This window comes from Podarcis melisellensis (assembly GCF_964234715.1).
Source record: "Podarcis melisellensis genome assembly, chromosome: 17".
Lineage (NCBI taxonomy): Eukaryota > Metazoa > Chordata > Lepidosauria > Squamata > Lacertidae > Podarcis > Podarcis melisellensis.
The window spans coordinates 37,590,771-37,612,718 of record NC_138534.1 but is presented as its reverse complement, the minus strand read 5'-3'; the positions used below and the strand labels follow the sequence as shown (position 1 = coordinate 37,612,718).

Below are 21,948 nucleotides of genomic sequence, written 5' to 3'. Positions count from 1 at the left end.
AGTTGCAGCAATATTTTATAGCATGTTTGCCATGCTAGGAAAAGCTTTTACAATTTCTGCCTCTTAACGTGAAACATATTCAAGAGGCAATAGCTCAATATGCACAAATGCCAATAACTGGAAAGGAAATTACATTCCAACCAAAGAATGGTTGCATAAATTATGCAAATACTTGGAATTAGCAAAGTTGACTGATTTGATAAGACAAAAACCAAAAAATATAATCCTGAAACAATGGAAATGCTTAAATGATTATTTATGTAGACAAGGATTAAACGTAAGGTATTGATTGTGTTTAGAATAGATTTAGAAAACTTATTGATCAGAATATTTGGGTGAGATTGTATGGGGAAAATACGGAATAACAGATACAATCTTGCTTAAAATGTATATAGGAAGTGCAGTGTAAGCAATGGAAGCCAATCAATGAAGTTTTATTATTATTTTCATATTGAGATATTTGTAAAATGAACTTGGAAGAAATTCTTCCAACTTTTGTTCTTGTTTCCTCTTTATTTCCCCCCTCTTTTGTTCTTTTTTAATATGTATGTGCTTATTTGAAATATATATGTATGTATTTTCAATATTTTGCAACAATTGTTAAATAAAAAAATAATTAATAAACAAAACAAAACTCCACATTATCAAATGCAGTAAAAAGCTCATGTCACCTCAACTTCCAGCGCTGACTAATGAAAAAATTTGGGATCCTGGCAGCTGGTAATCTCAGCTGTGTAAAGTGGTAGGATACTGCTTTAAAAGTGCATTGCAGATGGAGCTACACACACATGCATCTATGACTTTAGAGATTTGTTCAAGTCTGACAAAAGCTGCGATAAAGAAATGGTGTTCATGGGTCAGGTGCCTGTGGCAGCAATCTTCAGGCTGAGCAGGAGCTGCTCTTTCTATGAGGTTATGCGAGAGAATATTCATCGTTGCAGCATGCCAGCCAGCCTAGGCCTTGACCAGGCCTATCATCCTTAAATGCAGTGGTGGTAGCCTTTCAAAGGCTAAAAACATTTCTGATACCCTTCCCTGCCTTCTGACCACAGCTTGGAAAATGAGACTCAAGATTAACTTGGAGCTTCCTGAAAAATGCTGTCGCCGAGATACTGGGGGTTGTGCTGCCATCTGCTGGTAATAGCTTGCAACCCCATCTCACATATTTTCTGTAACTCCCCTATAATTAGCAACTGTTTTCCCCCCTCTAAACCATTTTGTTATATGCTTTAGATACATGGTTGCTCTGCTAAGTAATTTTCTATGCCTGTGAGCAAGAGCCAGAATGAATTGATGCTGTAATGGTATTTAACACTAGGGTTGATTTAATAAAGCATTTTCTGTCATCAGGTTTCAAATACTGGAGATATAAGGCTCTATACCAGATGTCAAAGACATCTGAAGGCAGCCTTGTTTAGGGAAGCTTTTAATGTTTAATATAATGTATTTTAATATTCTGTTGGAAGCCGCCCAGGGTGGCTGGGGAAACCACTGGGGTATAAATAAAAAATTATTATTATTAGCAGGTATTTTTTTCATATGTGGTGGAACTGTCAGCTCATATGATCTGCATCCAATACTTTTACAGGGTCGATATTTGCTTTAGATCCTTGTTTGTTGTATTTAATGTTATGCATGTAGGTCTAGATTTGTTAATTGCATGGTTGTCCAAGGGTAGTCAACCTTTTTATACCTACCGCCCACGAATGCATCTTTCTTGATGGTAAAATTTCCTTACCTCCCACCAGTGCTCGATGGAAAGATTCAGCTTGTGCTGTAGAACCCCCTACCGCCCACCTAGAATTGTGAAACACCCACTAGTGGGTGGTAGAGACCAGGTTGTCAACCCCTGGTCTAGACAATGTAGAGACCCCAAGATACTCAATGTTTAAATTTGGCAGAGATGACTGATATAACACGCACACACACAATTGGGTATGCAATGGATGGTTCAGTTGACAAGTGAACAGACTTTATTCAATGCTGGATTAGGCACTGTGATCACATAACTTTGGATAGGAGCATGTTTGTATTAATTACATTTATTGTGATTACATTTTTTACATTTTAAAAAGTGATACACATGAGAGGCTTTTCAAAGGCCAATTTTGAAAATCCGGGACCGATCGAAAATGCAAGGATAGTTCTTATGAGCGAATGGCACATATTTTCTCAAGGCCTAGGCTGCCCTTTTACTATCTTTTTTTGCACCTTCACCTCCTTTGAAAACCCATGGGGCAGAGAGGCTGCGCAATCTCCATGTTGTGATGCAAGAACTCAAAGTCCAAGCTTGCATTCTGCATTGCTTTAGCATATACAAAAACCTGGAGAAGCAATACTTCCAAAACCCAGAGAGCTTTACTCCCAAATTAACCAGGAGAGAGTCTATGCAGGGTGTCTTCATCTCCGAGCACGGCGGGATGAAGCACGTAAAATGGGAGTCGTTTTGCTTGGTGTCTCCGCATCCGTCAGTTCGGCAGAGAGTTCTGAAAGAGAAGAAAGCAACAGCTGGCTTGGGAGGGAAATGGCCTGTGCACTGGGTGACAGCTGCAGAAAGCTTCCAGCAACAATCTCCCGTTTAATGAAATTCTAACCCACTTTTCAATACATAAACATTTCCAGGGTGGCTAACGGATCAAACAGGAAACGAAGGAAAGGCACAAGAGGTGGCTTTATGTATTCATGTCTCCATTGGGGGGGGGGGGGGAGACCATTCCAAAATGAGACCCCTCCATCTCAATGTTCAGGCACATACAGAACATAATCTCACCGTCCTCTGGGGCGTTCTCCTCATCGCTAGAGAAGACAACAGCAATTTTGAGCCTTGAAGTCTTTCTGCGGGGTTTGGAAACCCGGGGCTCTGGAGTGGTGAAGGACGAGTCTGCCTCTCTGTTGGCTGCACGCAAAGGACGTCGTCGGGAGCCTGCGTAAGAAGTGGGAGTTTGAAGAAGCTACAAGAACACAGACTGAACGTGCAAATTATTAAGTAGATACTACATTCTTCATAAGGCAAAAGTGGGACTTTTTAAAAAAGTTCTATTTTGGGGCATGTTAAAAAAACACACCCAAAACCACACATACCTTTTCCTAGCCTGTCATGGATGTTTCAGTTGAGATTCCTGCACTGCAGGGGCTGGAGTAGATGACCCTCAGGGTCCCCTCCCATTTTTACAATTTTGATTCCTAAAGTTTTCCCAAGCCTACTTCTACACGGGACAATTCCGGTGCAAAGTGCTTTACATACCATCTCCAAGTGTGCCGCCCCACAGCTGAGATGGAAGGTACAAGCTCTGGAGGCTAACAGAAATCTGCAAGTTATACTGCCAAATCGCTGAAAGTTTTTCCCCCAGTATCCCCAGTATTTTTTGTGTGCTTTTGTTAAAAGAAAAAAAGGCTGGTCAAGATTTCTCGTTTCAAAGAAAACACGAATGTTTTTCTACAACAGGTGTACAAAAATCATGGAATAAGGACGGCCATTCTTTAATCAACTGTGATAAGCTACCCCAGGACTTGCTTTTACAAGCCTTATCAGCTGCTGATGCAAGAGAGAGAGTGAGCAACATCACGGCAGAGGTGTGTTAGAACTGAGGTGAAACTGTCAAGCTTCCTTGCTATTTTTGCTTTTGGATGCTGTTAATGTAATTTTAAGGGACGCGGGTGGCTCTGTGGGTTAAACCACAGAGCCTAGGACTTGCCAGTCAGAAGGTCAGCGGTTCGAATCCCCGCGATGGGGTGAGCTCCCATTGCTCGGTCCCTGCTCCTGCCAACCTAGCAGTTCAAAAGCACACCAAAAAGTTCAAGTAGATAAATAGGTACCACTCCGGCAGGAAGGTAAACAGCGTTTCCGTGCGCTGCTCTGGTTCGCCAGAAGCAGCTTAGTCATGCTGGCCACATGACCCAGAAGCTGTACGCCAGCTCCCTCTGCTAGTAAAGCAAGATGAGTGCCGCAACCTGAGAGTATTCCGCGACTGGACCTAATGGTCAGGGCTCCCTTTACCTAATGTAATTTTGTTAGATTTGAATTGCTGTTTCATATTGTTAAATTTGCTATTGCTATTTTATTACGTTATTATTAAACTGTTTTGTAGTATTTGATTTTGAAATGCATTTCTCTTTGCTGTAAGCCGCTTTGAGCATGATTTTTCTGTGGGAAAGACAAATAATACAATGGGTGACTGATGGAAGTCCTGTTCATTGTGTATAATTCCCAGTGTCTCTTGCTGTACCCTCTTTGCACCTGTTGCGCCATAGCGGCCTTGAGTCCAATTCTTCCTAACCCCTCAAGAGTTTAGAAAATATTCAAAGACTTGTTAAAAAAAACACCCTATCAAGCTGGTGAAGATTTGGCACTTTGCTTTAGCAGGCAACCCTGAGCGTTCATGCTGCCGAAAGGTGTTAGTGCAAACTCTTAAAACTGTGGACATACTTGCTGCTGCTTTCTTTGTCGTCCGGGGCGCAGGAGTATTTCTGACTTTGTGGTCTATTGACTCCCCAGGAGGATCTTCAGCGAGAGAGTCCAGGCCCCTGTTGTGGCATGCGCGGAGCTTCTGCTCGAATTCTTCAGCAAGAGCCTGATAAATGACACCCCATGCAAAAGCAGAAATCAACACATATCACAAAGCAAGGGAAATATTGCGTGTCTGGATGCCAGCAGTTGAAGAAGCTTTCACTTTTGTTTCGGGAGAAAAATGGCAGCCACTTCCCTGCCCTACTGGGGGGGGGGGGGGGGAGAGAGACGGACACAAAACACAACAACGGCCCTCACCTTCATCTCAGGCTTCGTGGACATCCTGCGAAGCCGGCCCAAGACAGTCAGGAAGCAGTTGTAGACAGCTGCATCCTGAAGCTTGTCAGCAAAGCAATCAAAGTTGTCTTGCATCTTGCGAAGACCTCGTTCTGTGAGAGGAAGCAAGGTGAGGCAGTACGCCAGGTCATGGTGCTGACGCTCCGTTCTGCAGGAGAGAGACAAAAAAGCAACCTGCCTTCAGCTTCAGGGATTGCAAACCAGTTGAAATAAGTCTTGTCTTTGCCACAGTGGCCAGGGGATTCTGCTCTAGGTGGAAGTGCCCTGGCTTGCCCTGAGCTAGAAGCCTGCAACGGCTCTGCACTTCTGCTGCAAAGCACAGAGCCCAAACAGATCCCAGATTGAAAATGAGGGCTGGGTTTCATCCACTCTCCTCTGTAGTGCCAAAGCCCTTGCCTTTCCCTTGCCATGATGAGCAAAGCTGTCAAACCCTGGTTCAAGGTTTACAACACTAAGGAGATACTAATGCCTAGCTCTGATAAGAGCTGGGAAATTTCATACTATTTTCCATAACAGCCAGTGCAAGAGTAGTTGGAAATTGGTAGTACAATGATTTGGGGCCTTTCGTGGAAGGCGGAATATGAGATTTTGAACACAGAAACAACTAAAGGAAGCATTATCCAGTAGTGTAGCAAAGCACACTGAACACAAGATTTTACTAATGTTATGCTTGGGTTGCTAATTCGCTTTGTTGAAGCATTGCAGAAAATCTTGGCTGGCTGTAGCTGCCGCCTCAGTTTCTGGCAAGTATTCAAACTGGACAAAGAGCTTCTTTCTAAATAATCAGCACACAACCTAGAAAAAAAAAAAGGCTGCAGACACTGCCATTTAGGCACACCTCTTTCATAGCACTGTAAAGGATTTCTATGCCCTAGTCATTACCTCTCCCCTTAAAACTAGGAAAACACCCTTTTTAATTTCAGGAAAAAAACCTCAGGAAAGCGTGCCTTCACTAGCTTCGAAACAAAATATATATACTCCACCCTAGCAACGTTGCAACTATGGCAAATAAGGAAATGACAACTAGTTCTGTTTCTTTCTTTTTTTGGCCTGCCCGTAATAATTCCTGCAAGGACACTATGCAGCAACTTCAGAGACACAGGGTGCAGTTCTGACGGACTTTCTCCCTGCCAGGGAGAGAATACAGTCTGGCAGGATCAATCCCTCCACACCCAGGAGCACTACAGGCTTCTACAGCTATTGGTCCACTGGTCAACAGATGAGCCCAGACAGTCTTGCCCACTGAACTGTCTCCCAGGCAGGTCAAGTGCTATTCATTGTCTATTTGTAACTTCCTAAGACAGTAGTAACAGTGAGCTTTTGCTCTCCATGACTCGTTACCATACTTCAGGGATGCAAGCACATCCTTTCCATCCAATTCTCACCCACCAAGTTCCTCATTCCAGAGCCTACGGCTTCTAATTTCAGGATCTAGCAGACTGAGATAGGTTGTTCCCAGATAGCACATTTCCCTAGCAATTCCTCACTCACCGAGAAGTCCGGAACCGCTGACAAAGCTTTTCCACCAAGCTCTCTGTCTGCTTCTCCTTTGTGATATAAGAGAAGAGCTGCCTGTGGAGGAGAGTAGAAAGAGGAATGAAGGAGGCAGTGGTTGTTGGCCCCCAGGGTTCCATAGTTTCACACAGACTCTCCTACTGCAGCTTCCCTATATCAGCAGGAGCTACAAAGAGTCAGAAGGAGCCAAAAGGAGAGAAGCCTATCCAAACATCCGACGCCGGAATTTACAATGCTAGTCGAATATACAAAAGCATTGTTATCAAGAATGGCAGATTCCCTCTCTGAAAACAGTCTTTAGCAGTGGAGGGAATCGGGAATGTTACCATGTAATATTGAAATTAAAAGTGTATCACTGAGCCTTACAGGGACCCGTATGATGAGAAGAGACTCAGACCTCCTCTAAACAAACGTGTAAGAGTCTCACCAAGCCCTCTCTGCAAACTTGAATAGACTTGGGATCCCAAAAGGCTGCTGTATCCTGCAGGAGCCTTAAAACAGGACAGGCGTTTAGGGAAAGTTTGGCTCCCATTGTGACCCCTTAATACAGCTTACCTGGGTAAGACCAAGGATCCAAACAGCGGCCAACCAAATATCTCTGGGAAACCCACAAGCAAGGTGTGAAGGAAGCAACATGCCTTCACCGATTTGCCTCCCAGAAACTGGCATCTCTGAACCAGGAGATTCAAATTACCCAGTCCGTCCCCAGCCTGACACACTGTTCTGTTTTCCGTTTTATATTTAGCAAGCATTTTAGGACAGCCACTTGCAAATTTGGCCTGGTACCACAGCTGCACCCTTCTGTCAGTCTGGGCACACGGGAAGTTCTGTGCCTCAAAGGAGGGGTGGGTGGGAAACACAAAGCCAAAACAAGGCTACCTCATAACGATGCGGAAAGGCTGCTCCTCTATGCCAGAGTCTGGATCTGAGAGACGACTGATGATGTCCGGAAGCAAGTTGTACACAGCGTTATCCTGCATGGAAAGGAGCAGAGGTTGTTGAATCGTTGCCCCAGTCCACTATTTGTGCCCTGAAGATGGACCCCTGGGTTTTGGGGGATTCTTGGTTAAGATACACACTAAAACCAAGATGGGAGTCTGACCCAGAGACTGTATTTTTGTTTTTTAGCTAGGGATACAGAGAGAAGCATTTTTGACCGAGTGCAAGCACAGCCACCTGCAAACAAGCCTAGAAAGAGCATAAGGACTCTTTCGCTCCTTGGGATAAGCAGGTGCCACTTTTAGCATGAAGTACAGAAGGATACTTTCAGAGAATGTGAGAAGAGGAGGAGGATACTGTCTAACATCAGAATATCAAGCAAAATAGTTTTGTTTTGTTTTTGCTTCTTGGTGGAGAAAGTAGCAATTTGATCTGTTTTGGAACATTTAAATATACAATCAAAGCAACACACCGGAAAATGTTCTAACAGTTCACGATTAAGAACATTTAGTTCTGGTGACCACTGAACAGGGACTCACAAAGTTTGGCTGACCTTGGTTGCCTGGATCCCTCCCAACTGGCCTTTTGATTGGGTTTTGCGACTGAAACTGCACTGGCTGTCCTAATGCAGGGGTGGGGAAGTTCAGGCCCAAGGGCCCTTTGCGGCCCCCCAGGCTGCTCTAAGTGGCCCTGTTTCACACCCTCGTTGAGTGACTTTGCCTGGCTGGAATGTGTCCTTGAACCCTGATAATGCCTTGTGTGTCTGGATGGAGGACAGAAGAGTGCGTAAATGTGTGCAGAAACTTGTCTTTGGCACAAACGTAATGTTTACATTTGCTGCTCATCCATGTTTGCCTCTGCCCTGCCTACCACTGACACGTAACCCTCAGAAGGGAATACACCCCCTGGCTGAAAGGGTTCTGCATCCCTTTGCTAGTGGATGAGTTGTGGCAGGAGATGGACAGGGATATGTTATTATGCTTCATTCGCTGGGGCTTCTCTGTAATCAATCATGCTATCCGTCTGGGTTGGCTTTCAGATAGTTTGGGAAAGCACTGTGTTAAAAGATGTGCTCCAGGTCTGAGAAGGTTTTGAGGGATTAATGTTTTACTTTCTGACCAGATGAGGTCCCATCTCATCACTCACGCTTTTCAATATCTATATGAAGCTACAGTTGTCCAGAGATTTGGGCAACACCCAGCTCTCTCTCACTCTCAACAGATCTGAGGAAGGCAGTAGAATCTAAGAACTGTTTGAAACTCAATCCAGTTGAGATTGGTATACTGTTGGATGGTGTTGCCTGATTGATGACTAGGTGTACAGTGCTGCTTTGGTTTTGGTTTTTTTGCTTTGGTTGCATCCCCCCTGAAAAAAATTAGTTGTGCAGCTTGGGGTGTGCTCCTTTGTCAGACACGAGAGATAACTAGGAGTAAAGGTAAAGGACCCCTAGACGGATAAGTCCAGTCAAAGGCGACTATGGGGTTGCGACGCTCATCTTGCTTTCAGGCAGAGGGAGCCGGCGTTTGTCTACAGACAGCTTTCTGGGTCATGTGGCCAGCATGACTAAACTGCTTCTGGCACAACGGGACACCACGATGGAAACCAGAGCACACAGAAACGCCATTTACCTTCCCACTGCAGCAGTACCTATTTATCTATTTGCAATTTGACGTGCTTTCGAACTGCTAGGTTGGCAGGAGCAGGGACCGAGCAACAGGAGCTCACTTCATCACGTGGATTTGAACTGAGTGCTTTCCACTAGCTCTGGCTAGTATATCAACTGTGTCTGTTCCAAAGAAGTCAGACTTGGCGATGGACATTCAATCCTTATGAACCTCTAGACTACTGTAAACTGCTCTCTATATAGGATGCACACATAACATATTTGGAGACTTCAACTGCTTACAAAATGGTGCTGCCAGATTGCCTAGTGCCTACCAACAAAGAACAGCATCATAGCTTGATTCTGACCCATCTGCACTGTCCTTCCTGCTTCCTCTGCCGGGTGTGCTGCTGTCCTCGTTATTTTGCATTCCTGTGATGAAATAGGAATTGAACCTCAAGCTTATGTAAGTCCTAGTGGAGGAAGTGAAACCTTGGGAAATATAGGCATTGGCCAACAGTGAATGAGAGTGTCACCATCACAAATCCCTAGGAAGTTTCAACATAAAGGGGAGTTTCAGATTTACAGGTTAACTTTGAGGTGAAATTCAGTTTGCATCTTCCCCTGTCCTGAACAGGCACATCCCAAACCAAAGTGCTTAAGCCCATTTCCCTTTTTAATTGTCTTGTGCTGCTTTTTTAAAAAAAAGGAACTGAAGCTTTTATATGGCAACTATACTTTGCTGATGGGACTCAGGTGGCGCTGTGGGTTAAACCAGAGCCTAAGACTTGCTGATCAGAAAAGGTCGGCGGTTCGAATCCCCATGATGGGGTGAGCTCCCGTTGCTCGGTCCCTGCTCCTGCCAACATAGCAGTTCGAAAGCATGTCAAAGTGCAAGTAGATAAATAGGTACCGCTCTGGCGGGAAGGTAAACAGCGTTTCCGTGCGCTGCTCTGGTTCGCCAGAAGTGGCTTAGTCATGCTGGCCACAAGACCCGGAAGCTGTACGCTGGCTCCCTCAGCCAATAAAGCGAGATGAGCGCCGCAACCCCAGAGTTGGCCGCGACTGGACCTAATGGTCAGGGGTCCCTTTACCTTATACTTTGCTGACCTGCTTCATATAACATTTCAAAAGCATGGTAAGGTGAGCAAGATTGATGCTTTGCACTCCAGAAGTTTTGCATCATGCCCTTTCGCCTCACCTTGCCAGAGAGTTCTGTGAAGAAGTTCCGAGCGAGTCCCACTATGTCCTCCTCTGGGTCGATGAGAAGAGCTGCCATTTCGCTCACCTGCCCCTTCACTTTCACCATGTCCTTGAGGATCAGGTGAGTCATAACCAAAGCAGCTGTCTGTCTCACGCTCCGACAAGGGTCCCGCAGCCTGAGGAGCAAAGCACGCCCCCCCCAAACAACAGCAGTAAGCAGCCGGGCCATTATAACCTGATGCTTCCATTGGACTCCTGCAGGCTTCCCCCGTCTGGAGAAGTCCTGCTCCTGCTCCAAGCACTGTTGCATGTTATTACAGCCCTCCATCGCCCAGATTCAAGCCCTACACCCCTCCCAATCTTCCTTACCAAAGATTTACCTAGCATAGAGGTGGGGTGTCCAAGGCTCCACCAAGTTGGGGAAGCGAATGGCCAGGTCTCCGGCTGCAATCATGAGGTTGGCGCGCACACTAGGGAGGGCGGATTTTTCCATCATGGTGAAGAAGAGCCGCAACTGAGAGTCACAAAACTCTGAACTGAATGCGAACGGAAAGGGAATCAGTGTCAAGTATGTCAGAGTGGTGGCTCCAAGTTGTTGAACTTGGAATGGAATACAGAACCATGCAAGAGGGGTTCCAGAGGAGCAGGAAGGGGAAAGAACACAAAAAGAAAAATACCTGACCATGCAAAATTTCCCAAGGGCCAATGTGGCAGCAGCTGAGAGTGCTGGATCACTGTAGAGTCCTGGGTTGTTGCAAATCTTGAGTACCAGGGGAATAAAGGTTGAAAGCAGCTGTTTTCCTATACAGAAAGAGGCAGTAGAGAGGTTGCAGCAGATCAGTCCAAAATAGAAACCTACATCTGGCCTTCATTTGTGCAATGGTTTCTCACAAACTAAGCCAAGTAGCCTACAGCCTGCATTCCTACTCAAACAGCAACACTCACCATCCAGCAGCTCTGCTTCAGTAATGGTGCGGATGAGCTCTGCTTCTGTGTCGTCAGCAGAAGCCCCCACCAAGCCAAGGTCCTCCTCCATGGTGGTATCATTCCCAGTACTCTGAGCAGAGAGAGAGAGAAGCCGCCAGAAGTTAGCACTTTCTAAACTCTTCCCATCCAGCACAGACTGCCCAGCTTAAAAGCAGGAGAGAGTTAAGTGCAAAGAAAGACAGGACACCGATAACTCTTGTCAGGCAGTATTCCCTGCACCTCTAATTCCAATTGAGGAAGCACTTACAGAAAATTGGGGCTCTGTCTCTAACTCAAGTATTGGGGATCTACTCTGCAGATCAGATTCATTTGTTTTTATAGCAGAGAGCAGAGCAGAGGTCAATGGTTTACAAACAAACTGAAAGATTTTGAATACCAAGCAATTCTAGCAAGCAGCATGTTTGCAGCATGAGATGTACAGGAAAAGGATTCCACTACTCCTAATGAGATAACGAAGCATTGCCTTTGTAAAAACAGTGTCAAACCAGGTATGATCAACTTGTATAAATACCGTATTTTTCACTCCATTGGACGCACGAGATTATAGGAGGGGGAGAACAGGGAAATTTTTTTTTTCTTGTTCTCCCCCTCTAAAACAAGGTGCGTTCAAGGTACATTCACCAGAGCTTGTGGGGCTGGCACTGGGGGGAAGTGCCGCTTTCCCCCACCGCCAGCCTCAAAGATCCCTGAAGCCTTTGGAGCGCAGCGCCCCGCTGCCCTGGAGAGGCTGTGCACACAGCCGTCCCCAAGCTAGAGCAGCGAGACGGAGCACTCCGCAGTGCTCCGTCTTCCTGTTCTGGCTTTGGGCTTAGCGGCGCAGCCTGCATTCGCTCTATAGGGCGCACACACATTTCCCCTTAATTTTTGGAGGGGAAAATGTGCGTCCTAGAGAACGAAAAATACGGTATCTAAGGCCCTAGTAACACTCTGCTTCTCCTCACTCTTCTAGATGAAGTAGTGACAAGCAAGCACACCTAGCAAGGGACTTACACAGAACGATTTGCTGAGAAAGGTTTTTAAATAGAGAGAGCGAGCGCGCTCCTGAACAGCAGAGGGACCTGCAAAATTTTATGGCCAGATGAGAAACAGAGATCAGTTCCTGCTACGGTGTCAAAAGTGCCAGGAGGCCAATGAAGCAGCAGTGATAGAAATCCAGCCCCCTCACCTTGTCACTCTGCACCTTCGTTTTGCTTGCAGCCTTTTCTTTCGCTTCCCGCTCTTCCCCAAGGACCCGGCGCCTGCGTAGCTCTGCGCTCACTGATAACTCCAGATGCACAAGCTGCTGCAACGCCACGTCCCCAGCCAGAGAGATCAGATGTGTCAACACCATGGTGTCAATAGTGCTAGGCTCATCAGCAGCCTTGTTGGGAGAAGGTGGCCCAGGCTCTGGAAGCAAATAAAAACTGTTCCATGACGCACCTGCAGTCTGCCCTTATTTTTCAGCGCTGCGCATTTACGACCCAGAGTCCTTGTTGCCCTGTATCTAACCTGCTCATCTATTGGGTTCTTGGTCATCTCTTTTCCATTTCACCCTTTCTCCTCATAGCCACATAAGAGTAAACCAGAAGGAATGGGGGCATTTCCCTTTTCCAACTCACCTGCCTCAGCCCCTTCAGATTCCAACTTCTCCAGGGCTTGCTGGCTACAGCACTGCAAGATCTGAGCACATATTTCCTCAGGCCCTTCTGCCAGCTGATAGATGAGGGCAATTGCTGTCTCTGTGAAAGGGATCCAGTATGCACTTGATCTAGCAAAGCCTGAAGAAGAACAGAAGGACTTCTTATATTAGGTAAGGCAACCAGCTTGCATAGAGGCTCACCCATCGTATTGCAGTTTCAGTAACTCACCCCCAGTTATCACTTCGCGCAGGCGTTCAAAGAGCTGATGTGACTGAGGAAGCCGGAAGGGATGACTCCTTTTCTCAAGGCCAGGCTGTAAGTAGGAAGAGAGCACATCAGGTTTTGTCCAGCAAAACCTTGCCCTGTTTGCCTTTCACCAATAAACTGATTAAATGTAGCAAAAATAAACAGTTCTAATTTAAAGCTACCCTCGTGACTGCTCCGTGAGTTTGGCCAAGCACAGCAGCTTGAGATTTTCGCATCAGAATTCTGTCCTCTATTCACAACAACAGTTAAATGACACATGCTTGGTCAGATTGGGCTGTGGCACTTAAAAGGTACTGGAGAGCCCTGGCTTTTGGACAATGATCTGGAACTGGAATGGGGAAACTTTCGCCCTCCAGATGCTGTTGAACTACAAGTCCCATCAGCTGCAGCAAGCATAGCCAATGACCAGGGATAATGTGAGCTGTAGTCTAGCAACATCTGGAGGGTCAAAGGTTCCTCACACCTGATCTAGAGCAGGTATATTCAACCTTCTCAGATGCATGGCCCACTTTTAACCCAAACATACCCATTTCTTAACCTTTTACCATATGTATTTGCATAGTGGTAGTTATCTTGTTGCAATCCATTTTGGATCAAGCCACAATCCACTAGCACAGGCATCCCCAAACTTGGCCCTCCAGATGTTTTGGGACTACACCTCCCATCATCCCTAGCTAACAGGACCAGTGGTCAGGGATGATGGGAACTGTAGTCCCAAAACATCCAGAGAGCCGAGTTTGGGGATTCCTGTGCTAGCAGGCCCCAACTCACCAGTTGCAGACCAGTGATCTACAGCATAGTGCAATACTGTGAAGTGATTAAAAGAACATGAATTCCCCAATAGCTGAAAGTGGCTTCCAAATGCCATTTAAAACTTAGAACACTTGGCACAGTAGGGCTGTTGTAAAAGATGCACAGTGAAGGAACTATACATGCCGCATAGTTATACTGTGTAGTTACACTGAATATTATTACAGCCTGGGGCAAAGAATACATGCAATATTCATTACTGATAAAACTCCAAAACCCAGACTTATCAAAGTTGGCTGCCACCTGTTGTGGCAGATAATACAAGAAAATAACTTTACACCCATCACAGGCGGATTCTGACCTTCTGGCTACTGGCAATTTTGGAGATGGCATTGCACACTTCTCGGGCAAGGCGATAATCTCCATGCACTCTCTCATCCAGCCCCACTGTTACCAGAACATCCAGGTTGCTCCCCACAATCTCAGGCTTCCCTCTGGTGAAGGCAAAAACACATTTTGTTAGAACCACATGAGAGTGACTCTGAAGGACTCAAGCCACTAAAATCCAAATATACCACAGAAGCAAAACAATCTAAGAGATCATTCCCCATGCTTAGGTATGCATTAAGCCTCAGCTAGTGGGAGAGGAGAGAAATTATTTCACTGGAGTACCACAACAGTAAGAACACCGTGGCTGACATCTGACTTCTGAAACTCATTGGCCCACACAAAATGCAACACCTTTGAACTCTGGTGAGGACCACATACCTATGGCAAAAAGGGCAATACAGCCAAACCAACCAAATTTCAAGATTACTTGGGCTTCCCCTCACCTACCTAACCCAAGAGAGTGACGGTAGATAAGAGCAAGAGCAGGGGGGGGGAGGGGGGAGAGAAAATCTGTTGCTTTGAAAGAGACAGGACTCACCGTGCCATCATCCCAAGAAGCATGATGGCAGCATGGCGCTCCAGTGCTGAACACTGCAATTTCTCTGTAAACTGTTCCCAGAGCAGCTGGACCACAGCAGGTTTTATTTCATCTTTTTGCACAAACTCAGAGATCTAGGGAACCACAAAGATTACCAGGGAAGAAAAAGCAATCAATTGTTAATTTTTAAAATTTTAAATACAAAGCATGTAAGTTATTCCCCCCCGCAAAGGAAGTGAGGTCAATTCTGTGCAGATTAAGTGGCTGGAATAAAGAAGCTGCAACTTGGAGCGGAGGAGTGCTTTTATGCTGCAGAAATTTGGGTGAGCTGTGTGTGTGTGTGTGTGTGTGTGTGAGAGAGAGAGAGAGTGAGAGAGAGAGAGAGAGAGAGAGAGAGAGAGACAGAGTGTTAAATGCCCATTCCAACTTTTCAAAGCTACTGTCGGGAGTGTGGGTTAAGAGACTATCACCTGGTTGACCAATTTCACTTTTCCACCCTAACACAATAATTAAACAAGGACTAAAAACACATTACACTACACAAGACCCCAGTAACAACAGACCAATAGTCCATCTTTCTCTTCCCAACAATATCCAGCATGATGCTTATAAGCAGGGCACAGAAGCAGCAACCCTCCTCCTAGCACTTGCCCCCCAATAGCCAGGATTCAGAGGACCACAGCCTCTGAACAAAGGTACAATTTGATCCACAAATTTGTCTTATCCCTCCCTTTTAAATGGGATCTAAGTAGGTGGCCACCAGCGTAGCAAATTCTACAAATTATGTGTCCAGGGAAGTACTCTTTTCTTCTAAATCTACTGCCCTTCAAACTTGAATGACCCCAACAGCCAGTACTGCGGAGGAAAAAGTTCTATCTTCATATGCCCGATAATATTCCATTCTCAAGAAACCTCTGCCTCCGGGTAGTTGTGTCCTTTCCTAAACTAAAGAAGCCCAAGCCAGTGTCAGCTTAACTTGCTTCAACCAAATTACCATCCAATGCCAGTAAATTGGACCAATCTGAAATTGTACTGCCAGGTCTGCCTATATTAGTAAGTTCCTCAAGAGCTCAAGAAACACAAGAAAAAAACTTTCAAAACAGGCTTATACTCCGAGTCAAGTGTGACTGGGTTTATGAGAGGTGGTCGGTTACAGGGGAAAGTGCACTCACAATTTCTCCGAGACACTGAGTGGTCCCCAGTGACGCATCCACCAGGAGCAGGGAGAGAGACTTCACCAAGTGCTGGGCTCGAGCCCTGTGTATTGAAGAGAAGCAGGGAGAGAATGAAAAGAAAAAGATAAATAATCTAGAGATTCTACTTAACAGCTGCCATGATTGCAAACCTAGATTAAAAAGGTGAATAGGGACTACACCAAAAGAAGTAACTTGACGGAGTCCATAACCAGTGTATTCATTTAGAGGGAAAAGGCAGTTTGAGAGATGCATTCCTTGTTATGTGAAACCCAAAGAGTGCACCCAAGGAGGACACTGGATTTCAGTCTGAAGGTGTAAAACAAACCTCAGGACTGCCCACATAGAAATAGTATACAGTGGTACCTCTGGTTACATACTTAATACGTTCCGGTAGGTCCGTTCTTAACCTGAAGCACCACTTTAGCTAATGGGGCCTCCTGCTGCTGTTGCGCCGCCGCTGCACAATTTCCGTTCTCATCCTGAAGCAAAGTTCTTAACCCGAGGTAATATTTCTGGGTTAGCGGAGTCTGTAACCTGAAGCGTATGTAACCCGAGGTACCACTGTGCTTGATTGTAACTGCATCTTCTCCACCCCTCCCCGGAACTCCCAGTTAAGATAAAGCACAATCTACTCTGTCATGGCAGGTGGAAGGGCGTCAGCCAAACCTTTCAGAGTCTCCACTAGGATTCAGGTAGAGCGTCCTGTAGGCATCCAACACAGCATCTCTGATTCCTGGCTCTTTGGACCATACAAGCGGAAGCATTCGACGTACTCCAAGAACAGCCTGAGGGACACCAAACTGGGAGACTATCACAAAGAATTCAATAGCTTCCTGCATAACTGGGGGGGAAAGAAGAGAAGAGGACGGTGAGGGCACTTGGTTTTCTACTGCATCTTTAAACCCCCACCCCCAATGCCTTAAACGTTGCAATGTTCATGTTGCATTTCTGTTAAGCAGCCTTGTAAATGAGCCACAAGAAACGTTAGTAGCCAAAACATGTTATTGGCCTCCTGAAGGGTGGCAGAAGGACCGAGAGCTCCACCCTGCCTGCTGCATCTCTATCCTAAGGAGAGGATTGTGCTTTCGTCCTATGGCAGTAGACCTAGTTTCAATGCTAGACACAGTGGAGGGATAGAGTGCTCCACCCCTCCTCCAATATTGGACCAAAGTTGTTTGGGGCTTTATAGGCAGCTAGGTCAGTCGCTAAGCAGTCTTTAAAGAAAGCTCCATGTGGAACATGTCAACATAGATGTTCAACAAGATAGGGGACAGAATAGAATCCTGTAGGTCCCCATAGGATAGAGCCCAAGGTGTTGTATAGGACCCACAACCATCTTCTGAAACCCCTTCCAGGAAAGACTGGAACCACCACAAAACAGTGCCACCCAGTCCAATGACCCAGGCTACCATGGCATTGAAAGCAGCTCAGAACCAACTGGGGTGCTCTTCCCTAGCCTAGTTCCTGCTGTAGATCACCTAAGGTGACTAGAGTTGTCTCTGTCCCAGAACCAAGGCTGAAACTGGACTGAAATGGCAGAGATGAGATCCTTAAACCTCTCCCCCCCCCACACCAAATGGAATACTGGAGACCGTCTGGCAATTCTTCAACAAGATGCGATTCATGGAGGGTTTTACTTTTTAAACAAAGATCTTAACCATGCCTCTTTTGAGCCTGATGGAAACAGCTCTGTCTCAGAGACAATGACCATTCCCCTTACCCACTCAACCAGTCCCCTCTTCTGGTAGGGCTTTTATAAGCAAAGAAGGGCAAACGATGAACTATCCTGTGATAGGCATTACTTCACCAAAAATTCTGTCCACATCCTTGGGCTCCACAAATTAAAAACAACAACACTATATAAGACTAGTGTTATCTGGAAAAGATAAACCAGGAGTAGGAAATTACACCTACCAGAGACTGAGCTTTCATACATTAGTCTGGAGACCAGGCTCAAGGCTTCAGTGATTTTTGCAGAGAAGTTGTAGGCATCTTCTAAGTACTGCACCAGCATCTCCTGTTTTACTAACTCTTCTGGAGGCTGCTCCATTTCCTGGGCTTGTTCTTCCTCCCCATCTGTAGCTTCTTGGGCACCACCTTCAGCCTGGGACCCTGAAACACAGAAAGAGGATCTATGCAGCTCCAACACACTATCATAGAGGAGGTCTAAATACAATTGCACAGAGACCTATATTGCAATGGTGAATTTATCACCGCATGCAGAGTCTGCTGAAAGAGTCTCCAGACAAATGTCCAGTGTGGCAGGGAACTAGTGTCAATCTAACAATAGTTGCAGCCACTATGATGTATAAAATGGGAGTGGATGGGTAGATTAAATTTCATCAAACATGGGTGGGAGAACTGAATCCATCACATTCTTCCCTCTCACTGTGCTCTATTGCTTTGGGTGCTTTTCTTCCATCCTGCTTCAAGATTGGGAGTGCGATGGGGTCAAGGGTGCCTGATGGGGTCATGTTTGGGTGCCTGACTGCTGAGAGGTATGGTGAAGAAGGACGAGTTTAGCTTCCACATCCACAAACCCTTTTTCATTTCGGTACCTTCCACTACTCACTCCATATGAGAAAAGACACACAATTAGATGCAATAGCGGCATCCATGTTTGTTTAGTTTGGTCCTCGTAAAAAGGGGATACTGGAACCAACCAGGCGGCAAAGTGAGGTGGAGCACCAACAGTGTCAGTTTGCAGAAAGTATTGATCTGATGTGATCTTTCCTATTCTAATTAATTCAAGTGGGTTCTGGAAGCTTCTCTGTGTGAAAAGAAACAAGCAAAAGGTTCATGATGTTTGGGCTATTCCTTCAGAGAACCTGAGTACAGCTGGCTTAAACTGGTTCTCTTATCTCTTTCTGTCAAGGTCATGCTGACTATAAAAGTAAGGCCAGTGGGAGCCCGTGCTTCACTTTCTCTTTCTATCTCTTTTCCTTCTGGTGTGCTGTTCTGTATATAGTGTTAAGGTTTAGTCTTATTATAAGTTACTGTAAATTTAAGTTAAGTCTGCTGCAACTGGATTTCTTATGGACAATGCCAATCCTGAATGTGCTGGATTTGTGACCATTATGCTCATTTGCCTTCAGTAGCAGTAAAGCTCTGTTGGATGAAATATTTATTGCTTCTGGTCTATTTTTTTTTGAATCCTGCAACGTGTTTAAATTGTTACTCTGCTAACTATATGTTGAGGTTCTACTCTGGATCAATATTGAGTAGAATTTCAATGACAAATGTATGGTTACCTATGTAAAGTGTTCTCAAGACGCTCAGGATAAAGTCTTCCTCATCACCCTTTGTTCTTGGTCCGTTGAAGGGCTCCACTGCCTGGAACTGGCGCATACCTTGTTGTGTCAGATGAACGGCACCCCTGCATTGAAAGGACGTGTGGCAAAATATGTGATCCAGCTGCCCTTCGCACATTCATCCAGGTCATCTGAGCAATGCAGCGTCCCCTTAGAATTACTTGCGGGGGAATATTTGGGACACATAGCTCCCAAGAAAAAAACCCCATCCTACTGCAATGAGAAGCACACAAATCCTTTCTGGGTTTACTCACTTGTAATTGGATTTCCTTAACAGCTGGACGATGCTCTCAAATAATTGTGCTGGATCATCCGTCTCAAGCTCACCCACCTCTTCTTCTTCCTGCTTTCGTGAGCAAAGGCAACTCTTCAAGGTTGCTTGAAGCTCTGGCTGCATGGCTTCCCACTCCTCCTCTGGAGGGATCACCACAGCTGCAAGGTGGAAGAGTCAGATTAAGCCTTCATCACCATTGCGATGAACAGCGGTTAATGGGAAGTTAGTGCTCTATAGAGCAAGGGGTGGGGGGACGCTTTTCAGCCCAAGGGCTGCATTCCCTTCTAGGCAACCTTTCAAGAGCTACATGACAGTGGCAAAAGTGGGTGGACCAATGAATGGAGATGTTACTTCTGTTCAGAGCCAGTGGTATGGTGGTTAAGAGTGCCGGGTTAGGATTTGGGGTAGATTTTTTCCACCTGATTAACTGGTTTTCACCCTGCCATGGAAAGCTGCTTGAAATGGGAAACATTCCTGAATCCAAAGCAGCCATGGACTTATGAATTGGGCTTAAGTCTCCTTAATAAGGGAGGCAACACACAACTATGTACCAACTGCAAATGTCTTAAGGTGTGTTCTCTAAGACATCCCCTCATACAGACTTTGTTGGAACTGAAGGTACAATTTTGAATTATGTTAGAGTCTCCAGGAGGTTTCTGCCTTTTCTCCTGCGTTCCACTCTCACCACTGGTCTCAAACTTTGCCTTTCTATTCTCCATGCCTTTTCCTTTTCCATTTCTGCCTTTTCCCACACATCCCCAGGGGCACCTCAAATGTTGAGCGGCGACACAGGGGAAAGTACATTACCAGTTTTGGTTCTGCCTTTGCTCTTCATTTCCTGAAGTTTCTGCTTCTCTTTCTCAAGCAGCTCAGTTAAGTCTGTGCAGCTCAACTGTGAACATAAGAATTCTTGTTAAGGCAGCTAATTTCATGCTCCTCCCACCAAACCCCCTTCTTCCCCGCTATCACCAAATTTCATATCCAAATCTTGTGAGATCTAAGGGAATGTGATCCAAAAGTTAGATTGTGTTCAAGTTACCTGAGCAAATACCAATATAAATAACTTATAATAGTTTTAAAAAGATAGTCAGCTCCCATAAGCTACTCAGAGGAAGAGTCTAATGAAGAGTTACTGCCCCTGCTGTGTGGCCCCCTGTATGTTATAAAATTGGGGGCGGGGAATAAGCTGTGTGTTTTCAGAAGGAGCATAATGACAAACGCTTGATGATCTGATCTGTCTTGCACATGTTACATTTCATGCAGTTTAATTGAGTTTAAGATTTATCTACTGAGTTTCCTCTTCTTTTCCATCCAATTGTGTATGAGTAGGAACCAAAGTTTGGGGAAGGGGGTGTCTATAGTGGCAGCAAAGGGTGTCAGTGCACCAAGCAAAATGTGAAATAAAGAGCTTACCTTACAGGAGAAAGGATTGTTGGAAAGGAAGGCAGCCAGCAGCTGAATTGCATTCTTAACCACATTTACAGATTTATCCTGTAGGCGACCCACAGCTAAGCATGCTACAGACTGGAACTGAGTTAAGGGCAAAGCCTACAAGCAGGGAGGAAAGAGAGAGATGAGAGGCTATAAACAGGTACAACTGTAGAAGCAGTAAGTGGCACCAATGCCATGTTAAAGTGGTACTAGAAACCTGTATTTTGCTTTTGGTCCTAAACATGTGTATGATGTTTATAATTGCCCTTGAAATTTAGAGTGGTTCCTACTTGCACTGTTCCCTTGAAGGCCTACAGCTCTCTCCAGCCATCACATGTAGCATTATCTGACAAAGTCCAGATAGAGACAAATCTCTACAAACCAGGCTGGGAAGGGCGACCTGGAAAGAGAGACTGCCCTGTCTCTCACCTTTCCACCCCCACCAATCTTGTATTGTTTCAGTGTTCAGTATGTGGGGGTTACGTTCTGGGTGAAAAAGTGGGGAGACCCTCTAAGCACCTTTTAAATGCCCTCTCTGCCACTGTCTCTCCAATCCAGACCAAAAACCTGTATCAATAAGTATCCACAACTAGAACTGAAGCTCTTGGGCCAGCAAGAGGCTGTAGGATAAGTGGCTGCTGCGCTATCACACGCATCAGCTGTTAGGCGGGGAGGCAGAGCAGACTAAACAAAGCACTACTGTGCCTCCAGTATCCTCAGGGCTTCCTCCACCCACACCAACATCCTCTTCGGGCTCCAAGGAGGCTCTCCTCATGAGCCACAAAAACTCCCCAGCTCTCTCCCGCCATGTCCAGGTTTGAATTGAATTATTTATCTTGTTCCTGGTACCGCACATATGTGTGGTCATGCGCAAGCCCATTGTGCGTAAGTGGGGGGGGGATGCCCGTGTTTACAAACGGTGTGGATATTCTCATAGCCTCTTCCATAAGGAGGGGACCTGGAGGTCCGGCTAGCATACATGGCTGCCCATTTCCTGCTTTCTTCAACTGCAGAGGATGGACAAAATACGGTGAACCAAAGGCAGGAGGGGAGTAGATGCTCAGCAGACACAACCCCACTCCCAGGTGTGCAGAGGGGAGGAAAAATTAACCCTAAACAAG

The 21,948-nt window shown here is 45.6% G+C and overlaps 1 protein-coding gene and 1 long non-coding RNA gene across 5 annotated transcripts in view; one reads left to right on the top strand and one right to left on the bottom strand.

The window, feature by feature from the left end:
* Positions 1-2,026: 2,026 nt before the first annotated feature.
* The window catches only part of NCAPD2 (non-SMC condensin I complex subunit D2), a 28,507-nt gene continuing 8,585 nt past the window's right edge, over positions 2,027-21,948 (bottom strand). For all 4 annotated transcript variants that reach the window (XM_081893771.1, XM_081893770.1, XM_081893772.1 and 1 more), the window contains 22 exons: positions 20,810-20,944; positions 20,204-20,288; positions 19,377-19,554; positions 19,063-19,187; positions 17,726-17,923; positions 16,478-16,652; positions 15,788-15,872; positions 14,616-14,749; positions 14,049-14,181; positions 12,899-12,983; positions 12,650-12,808; positions 12,217-12,437; positions 11,010-11,121; positions 10,742-10,865; positions 10,445-10,600; positions 10,063-10,240; positions 7,199-7,293; positions 6,296-6,376; positions 4,766-4,952; positions 4,427-4,571; positions 2,771-2,923; positions 2,027-2,486 (listed from right to left, as the gene is read on the bottom strand). In XM_081893771.1, coding sequence (XP_081749897.1) covers positions 2,401-2,486; positions 2,771-2,923; positions 4,427-4,571; positions 4,766-4,952; positions 6,296-6,376; positions 7,199-7,293; positions 10,063-10,240; positions 10,445-10,600; positions 10,742-10,865; positions 11,010-11,121; positions 12,217-12,437; positions 12,650-12,808; positions 12,899-12,983; positions 14,049-14,181; positions 14,616-14,749; positions 15,788-15,872; positions 16,478-16,652; positions 17,726-17,923; positions 19,063-19,187; positions 19,377-19,554; positions 20,204-20,288; positions 20,810-20,944 — 3,030 coding nt within the window. In that variant the 3' untranslated portion in view covers positions 2,027-2,400. The remainder of the gene's footprint in view (positions 2,487-2,770; positions 2,924-4,426; positions 4,572-4,765; positions 4,953-6,295; positions 6,377-7,198; positions 7,294-10,062; positions 10,241-10,444; positions 10,601-10,741; positions 10,866-11,009; positions 11,122-12,216; positions 12,438-12,649; positions 12,809-12,898; positions 12,984-14,048; positions 14,182-14,615; positions 14,750-15,787; positions 15,873-16,477; positions 16,653-17,725; positions 17,924-19,062; positions 19,188-19,376; positions 19,555-20,203; positions 20,289-20,809; positions 20,945-21,948) is intronic.
* On the top strand, positions 7,300-12,208 carry LOC309360407. The gene is made up of 4 exons (XR_014164112.1): positions 7,300-8,079; positions 9,126-9,327; positions 10,034-10,185; positions 12,001-12,208. It is a non-coding gene; the product is annotated as an uncharacterized lncRNA (long non-coding RNA).